At 30.1% G+C, this 27,669-nt stretch overlaps 6 protein-coding genes across 10 annotated transcripts; 3 read left to right on the forward strand and 3 right to left on the reverse strand.

The window, feature by feature from the left end:
• Positions 1-2,450, reverse strand: Urm1 (Ubiquitin-related modifier 1). The gene is made up of 5 exons (XM_017908386.1): positions 2,295-2,450; positions 2,152-2,216; positions 2,011-2,092; positions 1,015-1,063; positions 1-245 (listed from the first exon to the last, which is right to left on the reverse strand). The coding sequence occupies exons 1-5, from the start codon at positions 2,336-2,338 to the stop codon at positions 177-179; spliced, it is 309 nt and encodes a 102-aa protein (XP_017763875.1). The 5' UTR covers positions 2,339-2,450; the 3' UTR covers positions 1-176.
• LOC108553479 (kinesin-related protein 4) lies at positions 2,104-7,434 on the forward strand. Of its 2 annotated transcripts, none has more exons than XM_017908385.1 (6): positions 2,104-2,163; positions 3,183-3,551; positions 3,633-4,136; positions 4,307-6,837; positions 6,929-7,149; positions 7,217-7,434. In XM_017908385.1, the coding sequence occupies exons 2-6, from the start codon at positions 3,197-3,199 to the stop codon at positions 7,347-7,349; spliced, it is 3,744 nt and encodes a 1,247-aa protein (XP_017763874.1). In that variant the 5' UTR covers positions 2,104-2,163; positions 3,183-3,196; the 3' UTR covers positions 7,350-7,434. The 2 variants fall into 2 exon arrangements, with proteins under 2 accessions (XP_017763874.1, XP_017763873.1); XM_017908384.1 differs by lacking the exon at positions 2,104-2,163 and adding an exon at positions 3,007-3,107.
• A 385-nt stretch (positions 7,435-7,819) lies between these two features.
• Positions 7,820-13,167, reverse strand: LOC108553459 (uncharacterized). The gene is made up of 20 exons (XM_017908356.1): positions 13,162-13,167; positions 12,617-12,997; positions 12,367-12,485; positions 12,036-12,274; positions 11,781-11,941; positions 11,489-11,671; positions 11,290-11,420; positions 11,051-11,227; positions 10,487-10,815; positions 10,374-10,409; positions 10,095-10,294; positions 9,790-10,023; positions 9,533-9,586; positions 9,243-9,474; positions 9,029-9,177; positions 8,860-8,961; positions 8,588-8,797; positions 8,319-8,501; positions 8,111-8,260; positions 7,820-8,028 (listed from the first exon to the last, which is right to left on the reverse strand). The coding sequence occupies exons 1-20, from the start codon at positions 13,165-13,167 to the stop codon at positions 7,825-7,827; spliced, it is 3,480 nt and encodes a 1,159-aa protein (XP_017763845.1). The 3' UTR covers positions 7,820-7,824.
• Positions 13,168-13,752: 585 nt separating this feature from the next.
• On the forward strand, positions 13,753-16,185 carry Rfwd3 (ring finger and WD repeat domain 3). 2 transcript variants are annotated; one of them, XM_017908370.1, is made up of 3 exons: positions 13,753-13,990; positions 14,510-14,614; positions 14,693-16,185. In XM_017908370.1, exons 1-3 carry the CDS (start codon positions 13,954-13,956, stop codon positions 16,183-16,185), a joined length of 1,635 nt encoding a protein of 544 aa, XP_017763859.1. In that variant the 5' UTR covers positions 13,753-13,953. The 2 variants fall into 2 exon arrangements, with proteins under 2 accessions (XP_017763859.1, XP_017763860.1); XM_017908371.1 differs by lacking the exon at positions 13,753-13,990 and adding an exon at positions 14,227-14,245 and having other exon boundaries at positions 14,513-14,614.
• Positions 16,186-17,910: 1,725 nt separating this feature from the next.
• Ubc4 (ubiquitin conjugating enzyme 4) lies at positions 17,911-20,579 on the reverse strand. 2 transcript variants are annotated; one of them, XM_017908362.1, is made up of 5 exons: positions 20,314-20,579; positions 19,077-19,229; positions 18,636-18,718; positions 18,378-18,541; positions 17,911-18,302 (listed from the first exon to the last, which is right to left on the reverse strand). In XM_017908362.1, the coding sequence occupies exons 1-5, from the start codon at positions 20,374-20,376 to the stop codon at positions 18,166-18,168; spliced, it is 600 nt and encodes a 199-aa protein (XP_017763851.1). In that variant the 5' UTR covers positions 20,377-20,579; the 3' UTR covers positions 17,911-18,165. The 2 variants fall into 2 exon arrangements, with proteins under 2 accessions (XP_017763851.1, XP_017763852.1); XM_017908363.1 differs by lacking the exon at positions 20,314-20,579 and adding an exon at positions 19,325-19,410.
• Positions 20,451-26,595, forward strand: Prps (phosphoribosyl pyrophosphate synthetase). 2 transcript variants are annotated; one of them, XM_017908361.1, is made up of 7 exons: positions 20,451-20,472; positions 21,249-21,456; positions 22,239-22,422; positions 23,399-23,470; positions 25,768-25,991; positions 26,050-26,383; positions 26,476-26,595. In XM_017908361.1, the coding sequence occupies exons 2-7, from the start codon at positions 21,251-21,253 to the stop codon at positions 26,566-26,568; spliced, it is 1,113 nt and encodes a 370-aa protein (XP_017763850.1). In that variant the 5' UTR covers positions 20,451-20,472; positions 21,249-21,250; the 3' UTR covers positions 26,569-26,595. The 2 variants fall into 2 exon arrangements, with proteins under 2 accessions (XP_017763850.1, XP_017763848.1); XM_017908359.1 differs by lacking the exon at positions 23,399-23,470.
• The last annotated feature ends 1,074 nt before the right edge of the window (positions 26,596-27,669 follow it).

Genomic DNA, 27,669 nt, shown 5'->3' on the forward strand with positions numbered 1-27,669 from the left:
TGCGAATGAGCATTTTATTCTCTGACCCTGTGCACGTGTGTGCACACCTCTCTTTTACACAATCAAACACGCCGCGAGCTATCGCTTCTCACGAAGCGATGGAGCTGGATCGTGCGCCACCATCTTCGATTCCCTCTTCATCGACCGCTGCCTACTTCACCCATGAGCGTCTCTCCTTACCCTCCGTGTAAAGTTGATATGAACAATATCGTGTCGCCGGAGTTTATTCTGTAATTGCCCTCGCCCTGGAAATTTTGGTAAGATCACTGTTATCAGCGTGGCACTTTTTGTTGTATGAATAAACAAAACATGTAACAAAGCGATAAAAATGGAACGTCGAAAGCACGACATACATGCAAGTACTGTGAGAATGGAGTGAAAAGAAGAAAGGACAAGGAGTCGTGGTATGGTCGAAGCATACGAAGCTTCAAGAAAGTCGGTATTATCATAATAATGGCTGAAGCCATCATCCTTTCCACGTCTACTCCCCAGCTCCCCCATAGCTGGCACAGCCCGTTTCTCCAGGATCCTTTCTCTCCTCGAGAGTGCTTCAGGAAGCGGAGTCTAATAGCGGCCGCGTTTTGTACATTTACAAATTTAAAATGATAATTTTCCCGTGGGTGTGGCAAGCCTTCAGATCATTTGCGCCCTTTCACCGTCGGATCTCTTATTTTCCTTCTTTAAGCTGTACTACAAACTAACCACACAATAGGTCGATTACGCGACTGGCAAAAAAGCCACGACGGGATACTTTCACTGGACGTTTGTCAGATGTCGCTCACAAATGCGTGTTTCTCCCACCCCGATTACGATCAACGCGTTACTGCTCCACAGGGATAATGCGAATCGCATGCTTTTTATACGTTCTCGTAGATAAGAGGAAAATGAAAGAAGGGAAATTGAAAATTTATCGCATGCAGTCATACTAAATAACAAGGAAATATTCAGGTATATAACGCAGTACTAATTAATTTAATATATCACTGCAGGTAAAGTAAATAATTTTATATTTACCAGCAATTCCCAGTCAGTATCATTCACGAGAACTAGAATTCCTGGTCGCCTATGTGCATAAAATATATATTCAATGAAACTGTATATGTACTATGTTCATATATATGTAATTATATAAACAATGCAATTTAATGAATGAATTTTCTAAATTATGTAAACATATTACAATAATCAAATAAATTTTACATATCGATAAAAGTAATTAATACCATTTTTAAATAACCAAAAAGAGTATTTTAATAAAATTAAACTAATACATAAATTTTTAACATTAACCCCTTACCTTACGATTGAAGTTCCAATGATGCGTGCCATAATCAACAACACAGTCGGTCATACGTTGAGCCATTCTTGCCAAGAATAACTCGTAACCGAGATAGAAAGACATCGACGAAAATTAACCACGAACCTGACCCATTTTGTTTATGTTGATCCTACTTACAGACCACGGCACTCGCTCGTCACATTCTTGCTTGGCTTTATTTTTCCTTACCACGAATCTCACACGATATTATAGGTGAAGAGGTTAACGTATATTTCTTTAACTATTAAGAATCATTCGGTAAATCAAACCAACTTTGAACATTAAATAAATCTAATAGAATACGAAAATGAATAGTGTAATTAAATTAAATCTACAATCATTCACAAGAAAATGAAAAAATCTATACTTTTGGTAAGTAAAAATGGTATATATGCATATGTAAATACACGTCAGGATTACATCGTAATTCGTCCATTCTTTCAATAAACTGAATTGTGCTGCCCTCTCGCGTAGAACTACAGAAGTCACACGTCGCCATCTTAGTTTTACATACCAGTAGAATTGGCAAGTGCGATTAACACAATAATACCGTATTGTGTTTGTAGTGCGACACGCGTGTCACAGAGAAACTGCACGTGCCGAACAGAGGATCAAGTCGGGCAATATTCTGAATTATTGTTTGGAATGTTTATAGAACTGATATACAATTATGATATGATTTCATAACTTACACGGTGTCTTTTTGTATAAAAAGTTCCGGTCGTTCTTTTAAGAGGTTATCCCTTATCCAGAAAAGTAGCTTTTCTATAGTCCCTAGAAGATTTCACGAAACAAATAAAGATTTCATACGAAGGGAAATTTATAAAACTTACAATCATCTCCAGGTAAGCTCACTTCGTGCTTTTTTTTCTTGTCAAAGAGTAATTCTGCCCCACCTCTGAAATCATTTAACGAATAATTTAGTATACCTATACTGTTATCACCACAGGAAGAGTTAGGTTAGATTTTGTATTACCCAAATTCAATGGTCACAGAAATTCTACTACTTTCAGTAGACATACTTTTCTAATTTTTTTTTAAATTATATCACTTTACAATATTGTTAGCTAGTGTCATTTAATTATAAAGAAATATCGTTCACTGCGCATAGAAACAACGTAAATGACATTACAGTTCGATTCCACGTTCCTTCGATTTAACTGGCCAGTAGTGTATATGCGACATGTGACAAACACTAGTTTTCAAATTTTAATTTTATTTGAAGCATGCTTCGAAATATTCTGATTTTTATTTTTATTTTTTTCTAATTTACAAAAGCATACAAAGCTTTGCAGTTGATAAAGTTATATTATTATATATTAAGAAATTAAATGGAATAATTATTTTGATCAATGGAAAAATTGTCATGGGTACATTAAAATTAATATTATTAATAATCCGTATTAATGATTAGTACGACCTAACAATAAGTTAGATTTGATGTAAAAAAGAAATGTAGAACAAGTACCCTATAGATGCAATGCAAGATACATCCCTGTGTATTTGCGGGTCATTAGTCTCACAATAATTATGTTTAATTGCGATGCAAAGGTTGTGTTATATATGATTAACTAGTTTATAGAAAGATAAAGTTTTTCTAATAAGAGTAGTATTAAAAAATGTAATTGTTGCAAAACTAATATACAATAAAAGAAGTTTATCTGATAAAAATGTAAAATTCACGAATGGAGTGAAATGCAGGTGCTATCAGCGGCAGCTGTAATGGCGGTCATTGGAAAAGTGCGATCGCAGACGTTAAATGTCTAAAAAACAAAGTAGCATATATTCAGTACGTGTTCGCGTTGTTTTAAACTCTTTATGCTCGTATAATCCTACATAATCGTAATAGATTTTTCGTGTTTAGTCTCAACTTCCAAAATGTCGGAAGAAAACGAACATACTTCGGAAGAAACCGAAGCAGAAATGAATGCGGAAAATCATAATAAAGAACAATCGAAAAGTGACACAAGCATGTTAAACAATGAAACGGAACAACCTATGTTGGAAGACGAAGAAATGCCAACATATATCAGTGTATCTAGTCCATCAAGGCGCGAAAATCCAGATGTCAATAATACAAAACAAGATAGAGCCCCCCCAATAGAAGAAGATCACAGTCGAAGTCCTTATTCTAGCGACGATCAAGGAGGATATAGTATCTATGTATTGTCTTCTGGTGAAGAGAGTAATCATCCATACAATGATGAGGAAGATGAATATCCAGATAGCGATGGTAAGTAAACAACATATAAATATCATTTAATAACGAATCAATACTTGACATATTCATTTGCATTGCAATCTATGTATGTAGATATGGATGAAATGGATCTTGAAAATGAACATGAAAATGCAATGGTAGAGGATGAGGAAGACGAAGATGATGATGATGATGATGATGGAAATCCTTTGAAACTGCATAATGATGATGATGAGGATAATGACACAGAATATGACCAAGAATGTTTTGATAGAGCATCAGACGATTTTGTTTTAAACAACAGATTAAAACAACATCATAAAGAAAGAAGTTTATCGTTACAAGATTTAAACATTTCAAACAATAGTGCTCACTCACCATATAATAAGAAAAGGCATAGGTTAAATATTTTTAGACATAATTATTTTGGTATTCAACAAAATGCAATGTTATATCCTGTTACACAAAAAAAGCAAACGATACCATTTAAGTATCAACACGTGGAAAGCAAAGTAAAACAGTACATAAGAGGTATAAAGGAACAAACCAGAAAATCAATGGAAAAGCGTATTAAAGAGCAAGGGTTTATATTGAATAAAAATCAGGAAGAGAATAAAAGTAAGAAATATTTTTGTTAAATTATAATTTGAATATTCACATTTGCAAGATATGTCGTAATTTTGATTATAGTTGTCAGAAATGAAATAAACAATAGGATATTTTTCCATGTAAAAGTATATATTTTTCTATGACAATATATGCGTAACCAAGAATTTTTTTGCTTATAGGCAGTGACACAGGGAAATTAAAAACGAGAGTTGCAAATAAAACCATTAAAGATTATGCAGAGAAAGCTATTCAGGATTTACAACGAGAAGAAACTGAAGGTGAAAATTTAGTTTATAATACAGGAAATTTAATAGAAAATGGAGAAAATAATAAAACTTCTAACAGAGTAAGTGAAAACCAATATAAACATGTTCGAAAGGATACAGAATATAATGATGTACAAAATGAAAAATGTGTGCAAAATTCTGAGGATAAATTGGAAAAACGAAATGGTTCTGTAGATGTTAGTACACATCATATCGAATATCAAAATGCTTTAGATAGAAATATAAGATTTTCTAGTATAAATCAATCTTCTCTAGTTAATGGTCATCAGTCAACACCCACATTTATTAATTTGCGTACATTGAGCTATGATGAATACATACATGGTACTTCTAATACAGGACAAAGAGAAGAATTACCTGAACAAAGACAAGAAAAAACGAACGAAAGTGAAGCATATAATGATACAGAAATGATTAGTGCACAAGAAATTGATAACAGCAACACTAGCTGCCCTTTGAAAATTGCAAGTGTTAAAAGTATCCGTGTAATGCAAGATGAATCAGAGAATTTGAATTTTGCAAAGATTAATGCAACTGAAAAAGTGACTGCCGATAATACTGAAGTAATTGAACTGAAGACACAACTTAACCAAAAAGATGCACAATTCCATAACTTACGAGATGCCTATCAGAAAGTATTATCAGAAAATATAAAAATGAAACAAGAATTAGATGTTTTAAGAAAATCTTTAGCAAACTATGAAAATAAAAGCAAACCGAGTGAAACGAAAATTGCAGCTGTACAAACTGATGTGGTTATTGAATCTTCTTCTTCTAATCAAGATACAGCAACTTCAGGAGAAATAAATAAAATATCCACTAGTAGTATTGTATCTACAGCAAGTTCTAGTGATAAATGGGTAGACAGTGCTTATAGTCCAGCTATATCTCTTAAACCACCCGATTTGACACCAATTCTTAGTTCGGATGATAGCATTGTACTCACCAATAGTACTACACCAAGAAAAATAGCACATCCGTTATCTCGAACATTTATTACTTCATCTCGAATTTTGCAAACACTTTCGAACATAACACGAGGTAAAGCCAAAATTGAAAGTCCTTTAGCAAGAAATAGCAAAAAACGAACAAATGAAAATTCCACAGATCAGTTACAAAATTTAGAATGCAATTCTTCAAACCATGCATCAAGTTCCAAAAAAAGAAAAGCAACAGAAATGCTTGGTGCTCCTACTTTTATTCAACCTTTTAAAATACCTCACACAATTGTAGAATCTGAAAGAAAAAATAATAGTGATGCAACTGATGTAGAATTTAGATATTCTGAGGAACAAACAATGTCAAAACCAGAAGAAGAGGGAAATATGTCAGCTAATAAAGATATTAATGATACTACGTCTGTGGAAAATAAAATTGAAGAAATAGATGATCAAGAAGACAGTGTAAAATGTTTCATATACAGAGAAGATGAAAAAAGTAAAAACAGAAGTTTTTTAATTCAAGCAGAAGAACCAACAAAGGATAAATTAGATAATGACAAAAATGATATTCAAGAATGTGGCCCATATTTGTTGGGTAATCTTGAAGTAAGGATGTCTGAAATAAATGGAACAATTAGTGTTTGGGGTAAAGAAATAGACCACGAATTAACCAGCGATAATGAAGACGATATGGAAATATCTGTAAAATCATCTGAAAAAAATATGTCTCAGTTTTGGCAAAATACATCGCAAACCAGATTTAACGGAAGTCCACTTATATGTTCAACTAACAAAAAGCAAAAAATTCCATCCCGATTGAACAGATCTAGCATTTCTCAATGTTGTCATTCTTTATCATTGAATTCAATAAAATCACCTTGTTTGGTAGATGATGCAAGTAATAAAAGACGTATGAGTAATGTTTTCAGTCCAAATACTGGTATTCCTTCTTGTGAAAACTGTGATTCTTCAAAATGTTATAAGGAATGGTCAAAATGTAAAGATGCTTCAAGTTCACAAGAAAAATTACATTCCTGTTGTACACATCATATCGAAATCATAGGTAAAGGGTGTAATTGTGGTTCACATCACGAGAAACAAAAAAGTGATGTTAGTCCTAAGTTTTATAAAGATAAGATTCATAGTAAAGGAATTCGAAGGAATTCTTGCAAAAATATGCCTACATCAGAAGAATCAAAGAATCATTTACATGAAAATGGTACGAATGCCACTGCCGAAATCAGCGAGGTAACTTGCAAATATCATACGTGTCGATGTTCGTTACAAAATATGGTTGATAACAATCCACATTCAAAGTGTTGTAATACTGTTAATGATGCTTCTTATACATGTAAATCATGTTCGAACAACAGTATAAATAATCACGAAAATTCTGGTAAACATACATATAGCCATAGTCTTTCAAATGAAGATGAAGAAGAACCTCTAATTCCACTTAAACGATCTAATGAAACACTTGAAGTAAGGACAATGAAACTTTAAATATAAACGCAATTTTTAAAAATTGATGAATAATTTTATATCCATGTAACATTTCTTATTCTGTATATAGACGAGACAACGAAGAATAAGTGGTAAAAGGGTACGTGGAATCCTTATGGATCTTTTAAGAGGATGTGGAGATTGTCGTAACAATAGTACTACTAGTTTAAGTAAGCCTGTGTTTCAACAGAAAGGTTCACCCTACATGGTAAATGGTCCTCCACAAATTAAGATTTCTCCTTCTACTATACCTGAGCCTACATGCTCTACTTCTACGCAATGCAATGATAGGTAACTATACTTGATGTTATCATAAAAAAATATGATACATATAATATGGTGTTTTCTCTATTTATAGGTGTTGTCATGCATATGCACATCGAATTGAGTCTCAACTTGAAGAATTTCGAATGGAAATGGAGAGAGTGCGATCGCGCTCGGACGCAATTTTAGATATGCTCAATATGCTTCACTCTGTGGATATGAACTAATGAAACATATATGACTCTAAACTAAGTGCTTTTTCCTTGTACAGATCACTATTTTAATTTCCTTAAGTCGAAATTTGCATTATCATCCAAATTTCTTATTTACCTCTTCTACTTCATTGCATATAAGGAATACGTGATCAATTTATTAAAATAAAATATATAAATACAAAAAAAAGATGCTACATTGTACCAGATATGTCATTTGTACTATAATGATTCAATTTTTGCGACATTGATGAATGTAATGATTGACGTATTTTATGAGTTTTATATCGTATAAATATTTACTGTTTTTTAATAGATTTAATTTATCCATAACTTGATAAATATATTTACGTACAGAAACTAGAAAATTTTTGTTACATTCTAGGACGTAGATATTTCACATGTAATTTAACTTAATAGTAAATTAGTGAGACGACATTCGGCTCATTAAAATTACAGCTCCATCAATAAAATATTAATTAATTTCCTATTAATAATTGCAGTCGCAGGAATCGAATCCTGTCCCAGCCTCCCCAGGTAAAACACCAGGTGGCATCTCTCCTTGTCCTTTAAAGATATTACTGTAAGATGTCTTCAGATAATTTACGTGACCTTGTAGTGACCTTATTCGACCTTGAGCCTGCTCGAACGCCTCATTTAAATTATTTATCTGACCTTGCATTTTTTGTCTAATCTGTAAGTAATGAAAGAATAGATGAGCAATCACTAATATTTAAATAGATAATAGAGTTACATTTTTTTTAACAATGTTATACCTCATCTCTATCTTTCTGTGCAGCTCTTGCAGTAGCTCTACATTGAGCTAATTGTCTTTCCATTTCTCCAATTTGACCTTGCATCGACCTTCTTACAGTTTCACATCTTTCTTTCGTTCTTGCTACTTGTCTTGCAGAATCCTCTCGAACCTTTAGGTATTTTATTAAAATTATCATATGTTTTGCAACAAAATATGCAACAATATACCTGTTCGAGCATTGCCGTTAATTGTGTAACTTCGTGCATTTTTTCATCGATGCGTTTCTGCAATTGCGCTTCGTGTTCTTCAAATCTTGCCAGCGTATTTTTCATACGTTCATTCTCGTGTCTTAGCTCGGTGTTTTTTCTTTCTAATTCATCGAATCGTCCCGTACCGTGACCTCTTTCATCCTGTAAAGCATACGAAGTTTATAAATCTATAATTTTCTAAAGCAGATTAAGATATCCATTTTAGAACAAAATGTGAAAATACGAACTTGAATTGCTTGATGTTCGCTACGCAACACGTCCAATTGATTTTGCAGAGTCTGAATCTTATCTTTGCAGCCTATAACCTCCCGAGAAAGGTCCTCACAGTTACGTTCTGCAACCAAACGCATCTGTTGTGCTTCTTGTAGCTTGACTTGCGTTTGTTTTAGAATATCTGGCAAAGGTGCAAGTTCTGCGAGTTTCTCTTGGAATTGATTCTATTGAAAAATTAATAAAATGTACATATTTAACAATCTTATACATACAATTATTCACGTACTTTAACTCGCCCTATTTCCAAAGTCACATTTTCATTCATCCGTGCGTTATCCATCTCCATTAAGTCAAGTTGCCGTCGTTGTTCTTCCACTTGTTGCTGTGCCTATTTTTTCATCATTATTTATATATATATAATATATTATTATCGAAAACATGAGATAAATAAAAACCTGTAAATATTTATTTCGATAATCTTCCAACTGAGCGGCTTGATCTTGAATCAAGGATCGCAATTCTTCAAGTTCATCCTGAGCTTCTCGAAAGCGTTGCTTAAAAACAATTAGGGTTTGCTCTTGTTCCACCATTTGTTCCTTAAAACCTATCATTAAATTAATTATATCGTGGCAAAATAAATTCAAATTGAAGGGTATTTCAGATAATCACCTTCATATTTATCCTTCTCAGCCTCCATTGCCTTCAAACGTTCTTGAGCATCTATTAGTTTGATTTCCAATTTTTCTTTCTCTTCGATTGCTTCACGCGATTGCTGTTTCAGCTTGTCAGCATCTGTTCTTAAACACGAAACCTCGCATAATTTGTTTTTGTAATCATCTTGTAGACGTGCATATTGTTCACGTAGATCACGTAACTGTTGCTGAGGACACGTGCTAGCGCCCTTTTATTAAACAGCTACTTTAGTCTGTGTTAAATCTTTCTCTGACGTTCAATCTTACCATAGGAGCATTTATACAAGGACCAGTACAGGTAGAAGAAGGAGCAGGTGCCATCTGCATACGACGAAAAATGATCTTATATGATTTGTACAAGTAAATCACACTTAATACAAAAAAAATATCTGAAACTTTTATGAAAATATATTTATTTCGTTCAAAATTTCTTTCTGACATTTTGACAATTTTATAGACATAAATCTTCAGATTCTATCGCCACAATCTTTACAATCAAATGAATCGAAATTTTGAATGGATACCTTAGGAAAAGGTATAGGAGGTGGTTGTATAACTGGTATAGGTGGTACGTAAGGAGTTGCGCTTGTAGTTTGATGATTCAAAGGCGGAGCAGGACAGCAACCACAAGGTGCACAAGGGCCGGTACATTTGAGTAACTTGCGTTGTTGTTCCAGTTGCTGACGTTCTCGTTGAACATTAGCAAGCTCTATTTGCATATTACGTACTTCACATTCCATGCTGCCCAGTTGTTGCTCCTACAAAAATTATGAAAAAGTCAGCATAGAGATTAGATTAAATTAGAGCTGATTGTATTTTGAAGATGTACTAGCTGTTTGGTACTGTTCCCATAAGCCGTAAGTTTGTTCTCCAATTCAGCGGGACACGTCCCCCTTGGCGGAGGTGGTGGTCCAGTGCATGGCGTTTTAACTGTGGCAGGACTTCGACAACACATGTCGATTTGCGAAGAAGCACTACTTGTATTGCAAACACCCGTTATCGATGCGCCACCCGCGAGTCTTGGTGAATCTATAAATATTAATGTTCAATTGATATTTAATTTCCGATGAATAAAATGCTTTATTATTCTGTAGTAAACATAGCTCACCTCCGCTAGGTGAATACGTGTGACTATCTGATCTCACTAAAACGTATCGATTCTTTTTTAGTATCAACTTAAAGGAAATTAAAAGAGACGTTAAAAACTTTGTTAAAATATACCGCATATGGTATTTGTTGTTGGTGATAAAGCATCAGCAAATTGGGTTTGAAAACAACACTTGCACCGACAGTAATCGTCGTCTTGCTGTAAGGTAGTCGTGTATGAAATTGAACGTAGTGGAGATGGGCTTGAAATTTCAGAGGAAATTCCACCTGGACAGGTGTAACAACAAGGACTAGTGATTCGTTGATTCAGGCAAGCTAACTGACGTGTCAACTCCGCATTTTCCTTCACAACTATTCTCATTTCAGCCTGTAGTCCGCATACCTTCCTCTGTAAACTTTCAACGGCAGTATCCTTTTCTAGCAATGCTTCTTCTAATTTATATCTAATACGTCAATGAATTAATTTTTATAACAAAAATAAGATCACATGGTTTGTGTCGACATATTTTCATTAACGACAATCTGTGCAATCGTCGTTAGGGAAACTGATTTGTTTTCACCTACTTTTTTAAATCGATTCTCTATTTTTTTTTTTTTTCTTTTTTTTTGCTGTATTAGAAAACGATAATCGAACAAAATCAACAGTTATACAAAATGAAGTTATGCCACGAAACTTACTTTCCACCTTCAAGCTGTGCATTTTCTATTACCAATTTTTCCTGCATGGTTAATGACTCTGTCAATTTTCCAGTCAAATTTTGAAGACATCTGTCTTTTCCTTTCTTTTTACTGTCTGCCACTACGATCTTTGGGATTTCATCTTCGGTATATCCACATACGATTACTCTCGGGAGCCTAGTTAAATTAATCGTGCAATATTAAATAATATATTCTCAAGAAGTAACGTTATAACATACTTGTCTTCTGGATATTCTATTTGTGGCAAGTCAAAACGTTCTTTAAGCTTTTCTAATTCCATATCTGTCTTTTTATCTACCATGTCTACTTTATCCTTTACTTCGACGTCTTCTTCTTCTTCGGTAATGACCTACGATTTATTTTCTCCATACACTTTCCCGCGCTATTTATTTTTGTTGTTCAATAAAAAATACCTACTGCGCTGGGTTTCATAAACGGCTGCATATCAAACATCTTAGCAAAGGTAGTACTCGAGAAATCAGTCAATCCCAATAGTCGCTGTAACTTCCGTGTTATCTGCTCGAATTCTGACAGCTTCCTCATCACTTCATCCTGCTTCTGTTGAATCGTCAACGTGTCTTCATTCGTTAAATCTTTTTTCTATAATATAAGGCAACTTCTTTAAAATATCAGCATCTCAAATCACGAATTTCGATTTTCTCTGTTTGAAATTTCGAAATTTTTTAGCTTAGTCTCCCAGAATTATTACAATTGAAAGCATAGCAATTTCTTGTTTTAGCTGTTCAATTTCTTTTGAAAGTTGTACACAACGCTGGTCCGCTTTCTTCATTTCCATCATTACTGCGCTATCGGTTAAAGGAGACGAACTCAATATCGATTCCTGTCGACCATCAGGTTTTATCGGCACGCCTGAAAAACGTATAATTTTGTTAAGTATCCGCAAATTTTTTAAAACATTTTATTGTATTATTTTCGATTTATTCATTAATTTACGATGTTACACCTTCACCGACACCAGGGGGGAGGGGATATAATGGAGGTCGATCTTCCTCTTCTACCAACTCCGTATCTTCGATTTTCATTTCCGACTTTTCTTCTTCCTTTTCTTCCTCCTCTTCTCCTTCTTCTCCTTCTCCTTCTCCTTCTCCTTCTTTCATTGCTGTTTCAGGTTCATCTGGTAAAGTTTCTTCAACAACTTCAACAAGAACCTCTTCTACAACTTCCACATCTTGATCAGCCATGCTTCATAAGTAATAATTTTAATAATAATCAGTATTAATAAATAACTGAACGCTAATAAAATATAATTTGAAAATAAAATATATTTTCCATACTTTGATAATTCTTTTTCCTCTTGTCTTGAATTTTCAATCTCTTGTAATTTTAATGGTTGAAAATCAGACTCCTGTTTAATTTCCTCCGGTCTATCGTTATAGTCACTTGCTTCGTAAGTCTAGCAAAATTATTTTGAATTAATTTATAACAATCTATTTATTTTCCAAACATAATATGTTACCAAATGTGCTAAGAAATTGCTTATTGATCAGTTGCATAATTTAAATACAAATAATACCAAAATCACACCCGTTCGAGAATGTGTGGTTCAAGGTCCACTTGCTGTAAAAATAGTGAACGTACGAGGCTTTTAGGATTCTTAGAATTTCGTGATTTAAAAGGTAACACATGCCCTTCTTGATGATACTCGACTGCTAACGTGCATATGTCCGGTAAATTTAAAGGCTTTTTAAGATCGAACAAAGATTCTAGTGAACCGAAAACATCTCTTTTCAAGGGCTCCCTGTATTCCGCACTCTTTTTCTGTACTTTCGGACTACACCTTTTCAAACGCTTTAATTCATGGAAACTTTTGATCTTAACAGGAAAACCATCGAATTCGCGAACATGAAGAGGTGTCGGTGAATTTCTTGGGGAACGAGATGAATTCCACGAACACGGTCTCCGCTTCTAAATTAATTAAATTGTATCTCTCGAATATTATATTTTAATATAATTTTTTAAATACGTAAACTATTGTAATACAGTTCCTTTTGCAAAAAAATATTTCACTCAAAAACAATCTGTCATAGTTGAATTTAATTAGTATATTAAAATTTTACCCAACATTTTACCTTCATTATTTTACCTTCGATACGACACCGTTGCTTCGCTTATTAGTACAAGGTGTTTACAGTACTATCGCAAATCCAGAAATAATCCTTTCCTCTCGATTATTCACTGAAGGAACGTTATCGCTATCAAATTGCGTTGAACGATTTCTCGACTTTTATTTCCAAATTATCTCTTTTTTTATGTAATTTTTATAGGTCCAAAACTGAAATATATGATATATTAACGTAGCAACCAATAGATGAATTTATTGAAATTAAAATAAGATTTTAAAAAACTTTCTCAAAATATGGCACTTACTCGGGAGGACCTTCAATTTCTTCAAATACGAATGTGGAACATACGTCTTTTATTTTTATACTATATAGTTACATACTTGAATTTATCAACTGTATCCTAAACATATTTGTATACTTGTGAATTAAATAACCTTTAAAAATATGCTTCTACCTTTAAACGTTATATAGCAATACTAATTTGGATAAATAATGTAGAATAGAAATATTATTAATTCAATATTCACGCTAAAGGAAATAAAAGGTTTCAATTAACAATATGAAAACAATTGTCGGCGTCATGAATATAAGATACAGGTTGTTATTTATTAGACATTTAACTATTTGAAATAATAAAAATAACGGCAAAGTTGTATAATAATTACTCTAAAGTGAAAGTAAATAATGTGTGTTTTTATTAATATAATTACGGTATATTACACAATTTAGTACCTAATAAAAATTGGGGTACTTTCACGAGCATAGGTGGAAACGTTTACGAAACAATGTCAGATTAAGATGCACCAAATTTTTAAAAACAATTTACTATTTAACAGTGAGTAATATGTTTCTACCTTATCTGGTAAATATTAATTTAGGACAACATATTCATTCACAAAAAGGTCATCAATTTCCGTTATGTACAAATGTATTTATTGCCGTATTTGATTTATTATGTTTATTCACAAAGATCATACGTACATTCTGGTTTATGAAAAATTCTAGTGACTTAAAATACAATATACATTCATAAGGCTTATACATAAATAATTTAATTTGTATTTTCATGAAATGGAGGTTATGGATTACAGTAAGTGTTTACAAGTAGAACACAATGTTTAGGAGTATAATTTTTTTTTAAATAAAAATATTTACATATATGATTTAATTCAAAATAAGTAAAACATATTTAAATTTGTGATATTATAAAGAATGTAAACATTATAAATCACTTTTTATGTTATAAATCAAAGGATAAAAGTTAGTTACAGATGTAAACCTTTATATTCAAGAAAATTTCTAATAGTTAAATATAATTGAGATAATTTGTTTCAATTTTAATAAAATATTGTAGCAGCAGAGACAGCACAAATGGAAAATAGATTAGAAAATCATTCTGAAGAAATTGATAATGATAATGCTGACAATTTAGAAAGTGAGGCCCAAATAGAAGATTCAGGTGAGTTTATTTTAAGTTTTATATTCATTATATTAGATACTATAGAGCAGAAAAATAATGTTGCATATAATATTTTAGAAGATAATAATGAGAATGAATCAAAGGCAAAAAAAGCAAAAGAAACAACATTAGATGAATCTGAGGTTGATTCTGATCAATCTTGCCCAATATGCATGGATTTATGGACTAGTTCAGGGGATCATCGCTTGTGCTGTTTACGATGTGGACATTTGTTTGGACATAGTTGTATTTTAAGATGGTTACAAAATTCTTGTACTAGTGCAAACCGTCGTTGTCCACAATGTAATAGGAAAGCTGCTGTAAAAGATATCAGGATGTTGTATGCCAAGAAATTGACATCAATAGATACCACAGAATTGGATAAATTAAAAGAACAATTACATAGTGTTACTTCTGAAAAAAATCATATAGAAATGGAACTTTCAAAATACAATCTTAGACAAAAATTATTTGAACAACAAATTACTAGCATGAAAAATCGGATATTCGAACTTGAAAATCAACAATCAAAAATAGATATTCATACACACCAAAATATTTCTAAGCATATGATTAAAAAATTCCATCTAGAGCGATCTATAGAAATATGTAAAGATGGTGGTTGTCGTGTATTAGATTACAACCCATGGTTTGGATTTTTAGTTGTATCGCAGAAGTCATCAAGTACATTATTTTCGGGATATGGCATTAAAAAAATTGACTCAGATAAATTCCAACCACGTCAATTTATTTTTTTACATAACCAGGTTATAAGGGATGTTACATTTAATACAACCCAGCAGTCACTGTTACTTAGTGTTGGTTTTGACAAATGTGCGAAATTAATGGATATTCAGAATCACATTGTTATGCACACTTATCAAATAGACTTTCCATTATGGAGTTGCTGCTGGTCAGGTAACAATTCAAACATGTTTTTTGTAGGTGCACAGAATGGATCTATAACACAATTTGATATTAGACAAACTTCTGGTGCTATAGAAACTATAGACAATCCAGGTGATAGATCACCGGTCGTTTCTCTAGCGACAGTACCTTGTAATCCCGGTAGCGGTATCAGTCGGGGTGGATTTATAGCATGTCGATTAAATACATGTTATGCTTATGAACAAAAAGACTCTAAATATATACCAAAACAAATATTTCTTGAAGGACCATTTGTATCTGTATGTTATGATGAAAAAAACAATCATACTTTAATATCTTCCCGACCAAATGCTAGACAACCTTATGCACGGCACATAGTATGTACTATAGAAAAAGGCAATGATGAATCAACAATTTGTAATGTGGTACATACATTTCACGCTGGTAATTCTCAACAGTTATTGTCTCGACCATGTTACATAAATATTGAAAATGATACATTAGTTGCTGCACATCAAGAATCTATTAGTAGTATATCATTATGGAGCACATCTACTGGAAAACAAGTAAATAGTCTACCTGTTTCTGATCCTGTAGTAGATTTGTGTGCAGTCGACATTAATAGTAATTTATTTTTGGCCACACTTTCTTCAAAAAAAGTTAGAATTTATAATCATGGATAATTGTTATAGAAGTAAATAGAAATATCTTTCAACTATACATTATAAATTTATACTGTAATAGATATATAATATGATTGCCAATATTGTGCTTCTTCACTAAGTTTAAAAGATATTTTTTGCATAAAATGATATCACAAAAATAAGTGAACAATACAAAATGTGAACTATTATAAATGATGCATAAATTTTCTTACTAATGACAATGTGGATGTTTTTACATAACTTAAATTACCAAAAACGAACATTTATTATATAAATATATTTTTCTACTAATTTAAAACTGTTTCAATGATTATTCTAAACACTATTCTGCAGCAGAATAATAATATTAAAAATAAGTATATATTTATACATTAAATAATATAATTAATAATGGTACAGCACATTTATTGATCTTAAAGTTATCAATATTGTAAAATAAAGAAATTTTTGTACATATATTCCTACTACCTTTTTTAAAGAAAATTATTTATTAATATTCATGAATTATTAAATTACATATAGATTTTGTAACTAATTACTTTTATAAATTAACTCATTTGTATTTAATTTTTAAATTTTGCGATTCTAAATCAAACCAAATAATATTATAAACTATTAGTACACCTCTAACACAGCCTCCATATAAATTACTAAAAAATGTAAAAAAAAAAGTTAAGAACTCCTATTTCAGCACTGCCTGGAACACAATATTGCTTAAATATATATGCGAAGAAAAATTTGATTCAATTTGTAGAGGATAACATGTATAATGTTACACCAGTAATTTTTTTGAACAAGTTTCAAATATATTCTACATGAACTGCTATTTTATTAGTGATTTAAGAGTAATTAATTTCTTAAATTATTTATAAACCTGCAATTTTGCACAAATAACATAACCATATAAATTTTATTAAATATTTTTAATATAATATTGTTTTTCTTGAAATTTCATAAGCTGGAAGTGTCAACGCTATTTGGAAGTATCAATGCCATACTCTAATACTTTTTCATTATTGATTTTCAACTTATGCTTATTTAAAAACTGAATTTATTTTATAACATTATTATTAATGATTTAATAAATGCAATTTTTTAACGTGGAATGTACATCTCCAGCTTCGAGTACAGAATACTACGCATACGTAAAAAAATATTTATAAATGACATTGTAAATTATGAATCACTGAAACATAACCCATCACCAAAAATGTACAGAATTTAAATATCAATAGTATAGCATTTATGTTTACGATTCTTTTTACAAATTCCATTTAGCACTAACAAGTTGGTGTATATTTCAATAATGTACAATCAGATCTAATTAAGATAAACCTCTTTGTGGCTTGAAAAAATCTACAAGAAGCTAATAATAAAAATATAAACTAATTATGGTTTTCATTTTAATGTAATAAAGCATACAGAGTAGATATTGATTTATAAAAACGAAACAGAATATTTACTAAGTACTATTCCATGCAAAAATATTTTCATTGGAAAGTGAAGAAATATAGCATTTAAATACAATTCCATGAAGTGAAAGGAACGCCCAATAAAAAATTTAGAAGTATACAATAATTTGTACAAAGAGATTTAATAAATGTTTAATATATGGAACTACCTTTTTCTGTTAAAACAAAAAAGATAATAAATGCATTATGACTTAAATAACATTTTTAAACTTTTAATAAACATAAGATAATGAATGACATACTTCTCATACAGTTTTTTAAAATGTGGCTATCAAGTTGGACTTAACAGATTTTATTAATTACTGTTTCTTCATGCCTATTTTACACGTTAAATAAATGAGTATTATTTAAGATTATTAAAATGAATTTTCTGTAAATTTCTTTGCCATTGAAATATTGTCGTTACAGGTGCTGAATTTGATTATGAAACTGCTATGGTATCAGTAATTGGGCATGGTGTTACAGAAGTTTTGTAATGACAAAATGAGCAGTGCTTTTATATGACATATTAACTATACAGTTATCACTAACTGAAAAGCTTCTCAGTGGCACGTTCCAAATCCCAATTGTATGAAGATAAAGCAACTCTTGCATTATGTTCCTCAATTCCCATATCTGTTAATCGCCTTATTTTGTCATCTAAATCAGGCATTTTTGCTGGACCTATAATTTATGAATGTTTATGTAAAAAATACAATTAATATATGTTATAGTTGTAATTGTTCATTATGCACTTACCACCTGCATATACATATGTCCAATGTTTAGCAGTTTGACGAAACATTTCTGGATGCTCTTTATATTGCCTAGCCACTACTGCATCTTGTGGATCATCTGGTTCTGCTGCAGACAGTAAAGCTTGTAATGATAGCAATACTGTACGCAAGGTCATAGCCGCAGCCCTAAAAGTTTATATTTAAAATATGAAATAATTTTTAAAATATAAAGAACTCTATGTTACTCTATGTAATGCTTTTATATAATAAAGTTACATACCATTGATCTTTCAATATATCTAAACAAATAGCACCTGTTACTGAAGATATATTAGGATGCCATATTTTTGTTATGAATCGCACCTATAAAAACATTGTATACTTAATAAAATAATAAAATGACAAAGAATACATATTATTATGTACACTTATCTGGGACATCCATATATTTTCAGAAAAAAGTAACTTAATATAAAATAATGATATGAAGCTTTTAAACGTAAAATATTTCTAATTAATTTAATTTTAGAATATTTTAAAATACACAGGCTTGAAAAATAGTTGCACAAAATAACAAATTATTAACATAAATTTAAAAAAGGGAACATAAAAATGCTTTGTCATGCTTTAGGTTATATTGACGTCTCTTAATTTCAAATAGCACAAAATTGATACTTTATCATTAAGATACATTAATCATATTGACTTACAAAGTGCTTACTTTAGGAGGATTGAAGGGATATGTCTCGGGAACATTAATCTCGAGCACAAAATTACCTCCCTCATATGGTGTATCTGGTGGACCCGCAATCTCACCTTTCAATTCAGTAAAACTATCGTTTACTAATTCAACTTTAATCGCACATTTTGCAACCTACAACAGAATTTAAGCAAATTATTAAAAAATATAAATATTTTCATAATCAATTTATATTACCTTTAAAGCTTTTTTAATAGCTACATACTTACATGAGTGAAAGTAGCTACAATTTGCATGAAACAAAATTAATCTTACATTTTTAACATCTATAAACAAATGAACAATAAAAATACAAAAATCAATAACATGAAAATATAAGTGTGAGTTATTACATAGCAAATGTCTATTATGCATTAATGCTTAAAATACAAGTTATATAATTTTGAATACAAATTATAATATATATAATTCTGTTTTTAGATAGCAGTGTTATATAGAATATGACATTGTAATGAAACACATTTAACTTTTTTCAAAAATATGTGCATAATGTGACCAATGACCTATTGACATTAACATCTGATATTAAAATGATGTAATATCATATTGATAATTTACCATACTGTCACAATATAAAGATTTAGACATTCTGGTGAAATCTGTTTCTTTATAAATGTAATGTGGAAATGATAGACGAAAACAGATATTTTGTGCATATAGAATGGATTTTCTAAAACAACACAATAGCAAGCGGGAATGTCAATGCTTACAGAAATTAAAAGCAAGTGGTATGTATTATTTCAACAAAAATTTCATTGAAAAAAACATGTGTCAATGACCAATCCTATATTTAAGAGTAAAACAAAAATGCATTATTCTACATAATTAAAATTATATTTTAATTTATTAAAATATATCTGGAAGTGCAGACAATTTATGGCGAATTATTTTTTTTCTGTATTAAAAATATTTAGCGGTAATATTTTTTAATACAACAAAATAGAAGCATTTAATTGGAGAATTTAAATGAGTTTAAATGCTGATGACAGTTAAGAATACCATACAACAGGTGCCTACGCTTTGTTCGCGGTGATTTTATCAACCAATGAATCGCGGCACATTTTTGTCACGCCACACATGAAATTTCTTTGGAACAATATAACATAACTCTATGATGGTGTTAAGTAATTTTAGTATTTGTATCTTGAGTGAAACAAATCATACTTTTCAAAATTATACAAAACTATTATTTACTCACTTCTTCGCTTCTTATAACCTCTTTAAATTCGCGTTGGATTCTCAGTGCCGCGATGTTCGCCATAGCTTCCGAATCGGTGAGACAGTCAGTACACTGTCATCGTCATTCAAATAGATTAACGAAGTTTGCTGAATGCGTCAACGTGCACAAACCTTTAAGGTAATAGTACTTGAGTTTACTCTCTCTTTCTACTTAGAAAAAAGATAGTTCTAACTCGTGTTCTATACTAAAATCTCCGCTCACGGATACATCCAATTTATCATTCAATCACCGCCGGCGCCACATTGATGAGAAAAGTTGACTGTCACCCGCTCGTATTCACCCTTTTGAATTTTGTCTACGTTCACGTCGTTCGTCTTTATGGCGCCAATTTATAAATTAGAAGAGGATACAAATCTTTATAACAACTAAATTATTTATGATTTATTTGTATTTTCAATAAAACATATGAAAATGTTTAAAATCTACACGAAAACAAAAGTTCTTTGAAAATATGATAATTTTATTATTTAGGTTACAATTTAGAATGTGATAAATTTAAATTTTATAGTGAACTAAATAAATTATTAATTTATTTTGAATTATACATCATATAAAAGTATAATTAAAATTTTAGAATTAGTTTAAGATATATAATTTATTTATGTTATGAAACTAGATAATATTTCTTTTGAATAGACGGTTAGATTGCGGCAATCATAACAAATCATTAACAAATCATCGATAAGATTTTTAAAAGCGTTATAATTTTCATTGCACAACAAAGTAAATTTAATGCCTTAGCCTATTATTTTGATAGTAGAAAAAAATAAACGATAAGAAATGCATTTACGCGGTTATATCCAACGCTCAATAGGCGGAGCATAATATTTACATCACATCCGGTTTTGAAAGCGTTCTTTGATTGGATAGTCTCTTTGTGATTTCTGTTTTAGTGATGCCTGTGTCGCAGCCAGTGCGTGCCAAGAGTTTGTTACATGCAAACTTAGAAAATTCTCGCGGGCGACTTTTGCAAAGCAGAATGCCAAACATCAAAGTCTTCAGTGGTACATCGCATCCAGATTTGGCTCAGCGTATTGTCGACAGACTCGGTATTGACATTGGAAAAGTTGTCACAAAGAAATTTAGTAACCTCGAAACATGGTAATGGTTGCATTCACCACATTGACCACGTTATTGTCATTGCTTTAAACTAAGGTTCTGACCACGTGTCATCTAAAATTCCACTTAAATTTTGTTCTTCTCATTTATTTTTTAAAAAGCGAAACATTTTTAATATTCTTGTTTTACCATTTTCGTATTCGCATTAAATTATCATCCCTATCACACAAACAACCCCGTCGTGCAAGGCCGGTTTTCTAGTATAATATCAAGCCGCGACGTTTAAGTTGAAGGTCAACTAGTACAATTATTAATATACATTCTAATAAATTTTGACATTAATACATTTGTACAAATACTGATACGTAATTACGATATATTTGAATTTTTAAGTATATGATAAATATATTTTATGTTATTGTTATTGTTTGTTCATATTCAGTTTTATCACAGAGTAAAATATGAAATACCAAATAAATTAACAAAGTAAGAAAATAAGTAAAGTATAAAATAATTTCAAATACGAAAAACTAAAGATATTGACAAAAATAAATAAAATATATAAATGTGCATATATCACTTAGCAACTTCTATATGTATAGAATTTTTTACTTTAACTTGTTACTATATTAAAATAAGGCATAAACAGGTATTTCTAAATGCATAAGTTGAACAATACTTTGATTTTATATTTATATAGTTTTTACTATTATTTTAAATTTATTTTTTAAATTAAATTAATCATTTTTTATATATTATTCTGTGTAGAATATATATCAATAACTTTATAGTAATTACATTTGTTTTCTTTATATTCTTATTAGTGTGGAAATAGGAGAATCAGTTCGTGGAGAAGATGTGTACATTGTACAAAGTGGAAGTGGAGAAGTAAATGATAACTTGATGGAGTTACTGATTATGATCAATGCATGTAAAATTGCCTCTGCATCTCGAGTAACTGCTGTAATTCCTTGTTTTCCATATGCAAGACAAGATAAGAAGGATAAGGTAGGATGCATTGATAAGATAATATGTTTCTTTCATTTTTTCCTATTACAATATTATTTATAGAAATTTAGTAAAACACTAGGAATTAATAGTATTTTCAGAGAATCAATAAAGCTTAATTTGTTTAGATTCTTTGTATACAGTTTTATCACTGGTGATGGTATATCTTGTAATATATACATATATGTGTTTTTTGTTACCATATATTACAAATATATTTGAAGCTTAATTGGAAGCTTATTCCTAAATATTTTGATTGTTTAAGTCATATATGATGTGTGATAGTAAATTCAATTAATATTGTGTTATGATATTTGTTGTTTTATTGTTTTTAAGTACCAGGTGTTTATACTTACCTCTAATTATTTATTTGCACATATGTGTGTTTTCATTGTTTGTTACTTCTAAAAATATAATAGCTTAATTGTATTATTATAATTTAATAGAGTCAATTAATTTTTATTAGTTTAAGCAAGTCATAAATTGAATACAAAATACTTATATAACAAAATAACTCATAGAATCTATATTTTGTTAAGTTTAATACTTCATATACATAAGTCATCTTGCTGATATATGTCAATAATTAACATTATTGTATATTATAATATTGCTTTGAATATGCAACTAAAATAGATATCTATGTAGGAAAAGGATGTTATATTTACCACTTTTATAAAGTAATATAATATATAAATTTTTAATTTAATCTTTAATAATATAATCTTGTAATCTTATATATGCCCATATATTTTTACAGTTGAATATTTGTTATATGCTTATTTCTCTCAAGCAAACATCTCTGATGCAATAATTACATTATGTACATATTTCAAATAATTTATCTGATAAGTTGTAGTTTTAATCAAAATTGTTTACTTCAGTCTTCTGTAATCAAAGAATATGTACCCCACAATAAGGAAAATATGATTTGTCAAAGAAGAAGTTAAATTTTTGTTATATGATATCTTCACAGGGTGGTGATGGAGGTGACAACACAAATTCTAAGAATCAAATTGTCATGAAGTCAAACGAGTGGAAATTCAGGGTAACATGTAGCGGTCCTTTTTTTACTCTATTTACTGTTTAACAGCTTTGCAACAGACCAGTGGAGTAATATCACTTTTGGAACGCAAAACATCAGTTTTCATCATCATACAAGATATGCTTATAATATTTTGGCTTACATCATTGAGATGTACCAAATGGTACACTCATTTTGCAAGATTTCATTATTTTTTGTTTTATATTTTCCTCCTCGACAGTCATAACTAACCTCCATTAGAATTAATATATAATTTTAATACATACTACAAAGAAATAATGTAAATTTACAATGTACACTCTAAATATCTTATATGTCTTATTTAAATACTCACTACATATAAATATATATACAAAATTTCACCTTTGAGAAAATGGGGCACAAGAATAAAAGCAATATAATACAACATGCATGCAAAAAATCAAGGATACATATCATATTAAAAAGTATTAATCATTCATCTTATGCATTTTATGGGGTAGCTTGAAAGATTAAAATACACATTCCAGGAAATAATGATACATCTATTGTATGATACAAATATTTAGATGTCACATTCAATTTGCATGAATTAATTTTTCAAAAATACTAATACTAATTAGTACATGTGCATATATGATTTTCATGCAGCACTTTATTTTACAAGGTGAGACATAATTGAAATAAAACTTCGCATAATTTTGTAATAAATAATTAACAAAGTTGTAAACAACAAATACATTATAAGTGAAGCATATTGCGTTTAGCAATTATCAGAAGGTTATCAAAAGACAGATAACCCACATGAATATTGCAAAATTAATATCAGAATTCATCGAGGGGGGCCTTCCATGCGTTCACAGTATGATATTTACCATCATTGTCTATTAAATGCAGTTTATTTTATTAAATTTCTTATTTAAAAAATTGATTAATATTTTTTTTTTTTAAATTTCAGTAATTGCCTACCATAACATTTTAAAGAAATAAACACAACAAATATACTTTAATAAAAATTTAATTAAAATAATAATATAATTATCATTGCAATTAAAATTTAGTCTTTAATAAATAATCTTAGTTAAAATGAAAAAATACATTATTAATAAAATAATTTTGTCAAAGATTAATTTTTCTTTATACATAAATTTCTGAATAGTTGGGTATTTTCAGGATTTTGTGTCCGACCTTTTTACAGTGAGTACAAGAACAAGATTGTAACGTTTGTCGAGTGTAACGTTTGTAATTATAACTCGATAAACATTTCGATTTATAATATAATTTTTAGTTTCTTACAAAATTTTCTTTATAGGACTAACAAGACTTATAATTATTGCTACATAGCACAATGGTATCCCCATGAATGAGTGAGTGAATGAATTATTTGACCAGAGCATATTTATACCTGAGTGAGAGGGCAAAGTATTAATATAATAGCATTCTACATACATTTATAATAATCTACATATACGTTATGGGGTACACACTTGTATGTTAAATGGGTACTAATTATTATGTTGTTAAAAATGTTGTTGTCCAAATGTACTAATCAAAAAATGCCCATCTTATTAACGAAATAGCGCTTTAGCAAGAGGAAACTGTGATTGTGTTGTTTTGGCAATAGAGTGTTATGCCAATAAAATAATTTGCCAACAAATATTCTTCTTCTTAAGATATTAATAATAATTAGCTTTATAAAATTTATATTTATTATAGATAATTTTATTAAAATAATTTAATTATTTTTCTGAGCACAATGCATTTATGTTTATTTAAGGAATTTCACTGTGTTTATTATTAGAAACTCAATAGTACATTAATGTGTTTATTATGTATAGTTACTTTATTTTATTTTTTTGTAATGTCTTTAAGTATTTTTATACAAAATTAAAAAATCATAATGCACTGTGTTCTGTATTGTAATTTATAAGTTTGAATTTTGCTTTACTTACATTTTCTTTTTGAGTCTAACTGGGGTGCATTTGCAACATACTGGTTTTGAATTTTTTTTATATATACACACATAAAATGTATTTTTTATGAATATTTCAATGTATAGCCATTGTATTCATATTTTGTCCCCTCAAAAAAATTAAATAATTAAGTTCTGTTGTATAACATATATCTTTTACAAAAAGTTACATTTTAATTGTATACTCTTTTATTTGTTCACCTTATTTGTTAACAGCTTTCCAAAATGTCTAAAAAAAAATTTTAATAGCAATTTTTTTCAAATTGCAGGGTATTTCCAGTTGCAAATGGACTTGAATGACTCATGTAGTTTCGTGAAATTAAAATTTGTGATTGTTTTTCTTTTTTAGAGTCGTGCACCTATTTCAGCTAAACTAGTAGCAAATATGCTGTCAGTAGCTGGAGCTGATCACATTATTACAATGGACTTACATGCTAGTCAAATACAAGGATTTTTTGACATTCCAGTTGACAATTTATTTGCTGAACCAGCTGTTTTGAAATGGATTAAAGAGAACATTATTGAATGGCGTAACAGTATCATTGTTTCTCCAGATGCTGGTGGTGCCAAAAGGTAATTCAGAAATAATATAAATCTAAAGTAAGTATATCTAAGGAAATCATCTTAACAGGGTAACATCTATCGCTGATCGATTAAATGTTGAATTTGCTCTTATACATAAAGAAAGGAAAAAGGCAAATGAGGTTGCTAGTATGGTATTAGTTGGAGATGTAAAAGACAGAGTTGCTATTCTAGTAGATGATATGGCTGACACTTGTGGCACTATTTGTCATGCAGCAGAAAAACTTTTGGAAGCTGGAGCAATCAAAGTATATGCAATTTTAACACATGGCATTTTTAGTGGCCCAGCAATTAGTAGAATTAATAATGCTTCTTTTGAAGCTGTGGTAGTAACAAATACCATTCCTCAGGATGGCCATATGAAGGACTGCCCAAAGATACAGGTAAATGAATGTTATAATTTATAATATATATTTTGAAATATATTATAAGTTATAAATTAATTTATATATTGTTTTCTTCTTTTGTGGTTTAGTGTATTGATGTATCAATGATGTTTGCTGAGGCTGTAAGGCGGACTCACAATGGTGAATCTGTATCGTACCTGTTTTCAAATGTACCGTATTAGATACAAATCTGCCTGACAATGTACTCTTTCAACCAATATAGGAAGAATGTAATCTTTTTACATCCGTTTATTGTTATCTTTAGTTTAGTTTGAACTAATTTGCATACAGAAACAAATTTGGGATAAGGACTAATATCCCATTTTTAATTTCAAAACCATATATATCCTTTTCTTCGATAGACGTTTATAGAATATGAGACATTAGATAAATGAAAAGTATTGTACTTTCCATTTTGAAAGAAAAATAAGGTAACAAGTAATAGTTACAAAAAGAAGCTTCAGAATGAAATTATTTGTAAACAATTAAATTTTCGCTAGGTTGCTATTGAATATGCAGAATACATCGTTGCTCCATTTAGAACATAGCTACTATACTGTATAATTTAAATTGTATGATTTGTTGTTGCGGTGTGAAATGACACTATAATTATCCTAACAGTTGTATGAGACTGGAGATAAAAAGTATTGTAACAGCTGCAAGTAAACATTTATGCGATATAACTACGACTATCATAGAGGCATAATATCATTTTTTACAGTCAAATGTAAAAATTTGCATGTATGTACAATTTTTTAACTGATAATACAACGCGTCAAAATAATTAATTTTTTACAACTCTGGTATAATATGTGGTACATTCTAATACGTTTGCGTACTATATTGTGTGCTACAATAGAAAAATAATGTCAAAAAGACATTGTATCTTTTTCTGACTATCTTTTACTACTACCGTTTTTAAAAGAAGGAGTAAGTCGATGTTTATATGAACGTAATTCTATTACCGGAAATAATTATATCCTCATTTAACAGAGGAACTTAACTTTACAGTTAGCTTTGGACCAATATATGAAAATATAAGTCAATATAACTACAGTGTTGTTTACGTGCAAATTTTTTCTTAATTCGCTAAGAAGTGCTACCTGTGAATGGATTGGATATTATAATAAATATTTAAAAAAAAATGCAATTTTAACCTTTTATTATTATAATAAAAAAATGATGTACATGAACATTTTACATTAGTATGAATAATTTCAATGTTGCAATCAACCATATTATGATTAAGTGTTTATAAATATTTTCTTTTTCCTTTAAAAGTT

The sequence above is a fragment of the Eufriesea mexicana genome, unplaced genomic scaffold (genome assembly GCF_001483705.2).
Source record: "Eufriesea mexicana isolate 0111107269 unplaced genomic scaffold, ASM148370v2 scaffold10591, whole genome shotgun sequence".
NCBI lineage: Eukaryota > Metazoa > Arthropoda > Insecta > Hymenoptera > Apidae > Eufriesea > Eufriesea mexicana.

Coding starts and splice junctions, on each gene's coding strand:
- Urm1 (XM_017908386.1), bottom strand. CDS start 2,338: ATGTCTACTGAAAGTAGTAGAATTTCTGTGACCATTGAATTTGG. Junction 1,064..2,010: donor TTTATACAAAAAGACACCGT/GTAAGTTATGAA, acceptor TTATGCACATAG/GCGACCAGGAATTCTAGTTC. Junction 246..1,014: donor ATACTGACTGGGAATTGCTG/GTAAATATAAAA, acceptor CAAAATTTCCAG/GGCGAGGGCAATTACAGAAT.
- LOC108553459 (XM_017908356.1), bottom strand. Junction 11,942..12,035: donor CCCCCCTGGTGTCGGTGAAG/GTGTAACATCGT, acceptor TACGTTTTTCAG/GCGTGCCGATAAAACCTGAT. Junction 8,029..8,110: donor CACAGAAAGATAGAGATGAG/GTATAACATTGT, acceptor CATTACTTACAG/ATTAGACAAAAAATGCAAGG.
- LOC108553479 (XM_017908385.1), top strand. CDS start 3,197: ATGTCGGAAGAAAACGAACATACTTCGGAAGAAACCGAAGCAGAAATG. Junction 4,137..4,306: donor AAATCAGGAAGAGAATAAAA/GTAAGAAATATT, acceptor TTTTGCTTATAG/GCAGTGACACAGGGAAATTA. Junction 7,150..7,216: donor TCTACGCAATGCAATGATAG/GTAACTATACTT, acceptor CTCTATTTATAG/GTGTTGTCATGCATATGCAC.
- Ubc4 (XM_017908362.1), bottom strand. CDS start 20,376: ATGGCGAACATCGCGGCACTGAGAATCCAACGCGAATTTAAAGAGGTT. Junction 18,719..19,076: donor ATCCCTTCAATCCTCCTAAA/GTAAGCACTTTG, acceptor ATGTTTTTATAG/GTGCGATTCATAACAAAAAT. Junction 18,303..18,377: donor GACATATGTATATGCAGGTG/GTAAGTGCATAA, acceptor CATAAATTATAG/GTCCAGCAAAAATGCCTGAT.
- Prps (XM_017908361.1), top strand. CDS start 21,251: ATGCCTGTGTCGCAGCCAGTGCGTGCCAAGAGTTTGTTACATGCAAAC. Junction 22,423..23,398: donor GACAAGATAAGAAGGATAAG/GTAGGATGCATT, acceptor ATATCTTCACAG/GGTGGTGATGGAGGTGACAA. Junction 26,384..26,475: donor AGGACTGCCCAAAGATACAG/GTAAATGAATGT, acceptor TTTGTGGTTTAG/TGTATTGATGTATCAATGAT.
- Rfwd3 (XM_017908370.1), top strand. CDS start 13,954: ATGCACCAAATTTTTAAAAACAATTTACTATTTAACA. Junction 13,991..14,509: donor AAACAATTTACTATTTAACA/GTGAGTAATATG, acceptor AAAATATTGTAG/CAGCAGAGACAGCACAAATG. Junction 14,615..14,692: donor GGCCCAAATAGAAGATTCAG/GTGAGTTTATTT, acceptor ATAATATTTTAG/AAGATAATAATGAGAATGAA.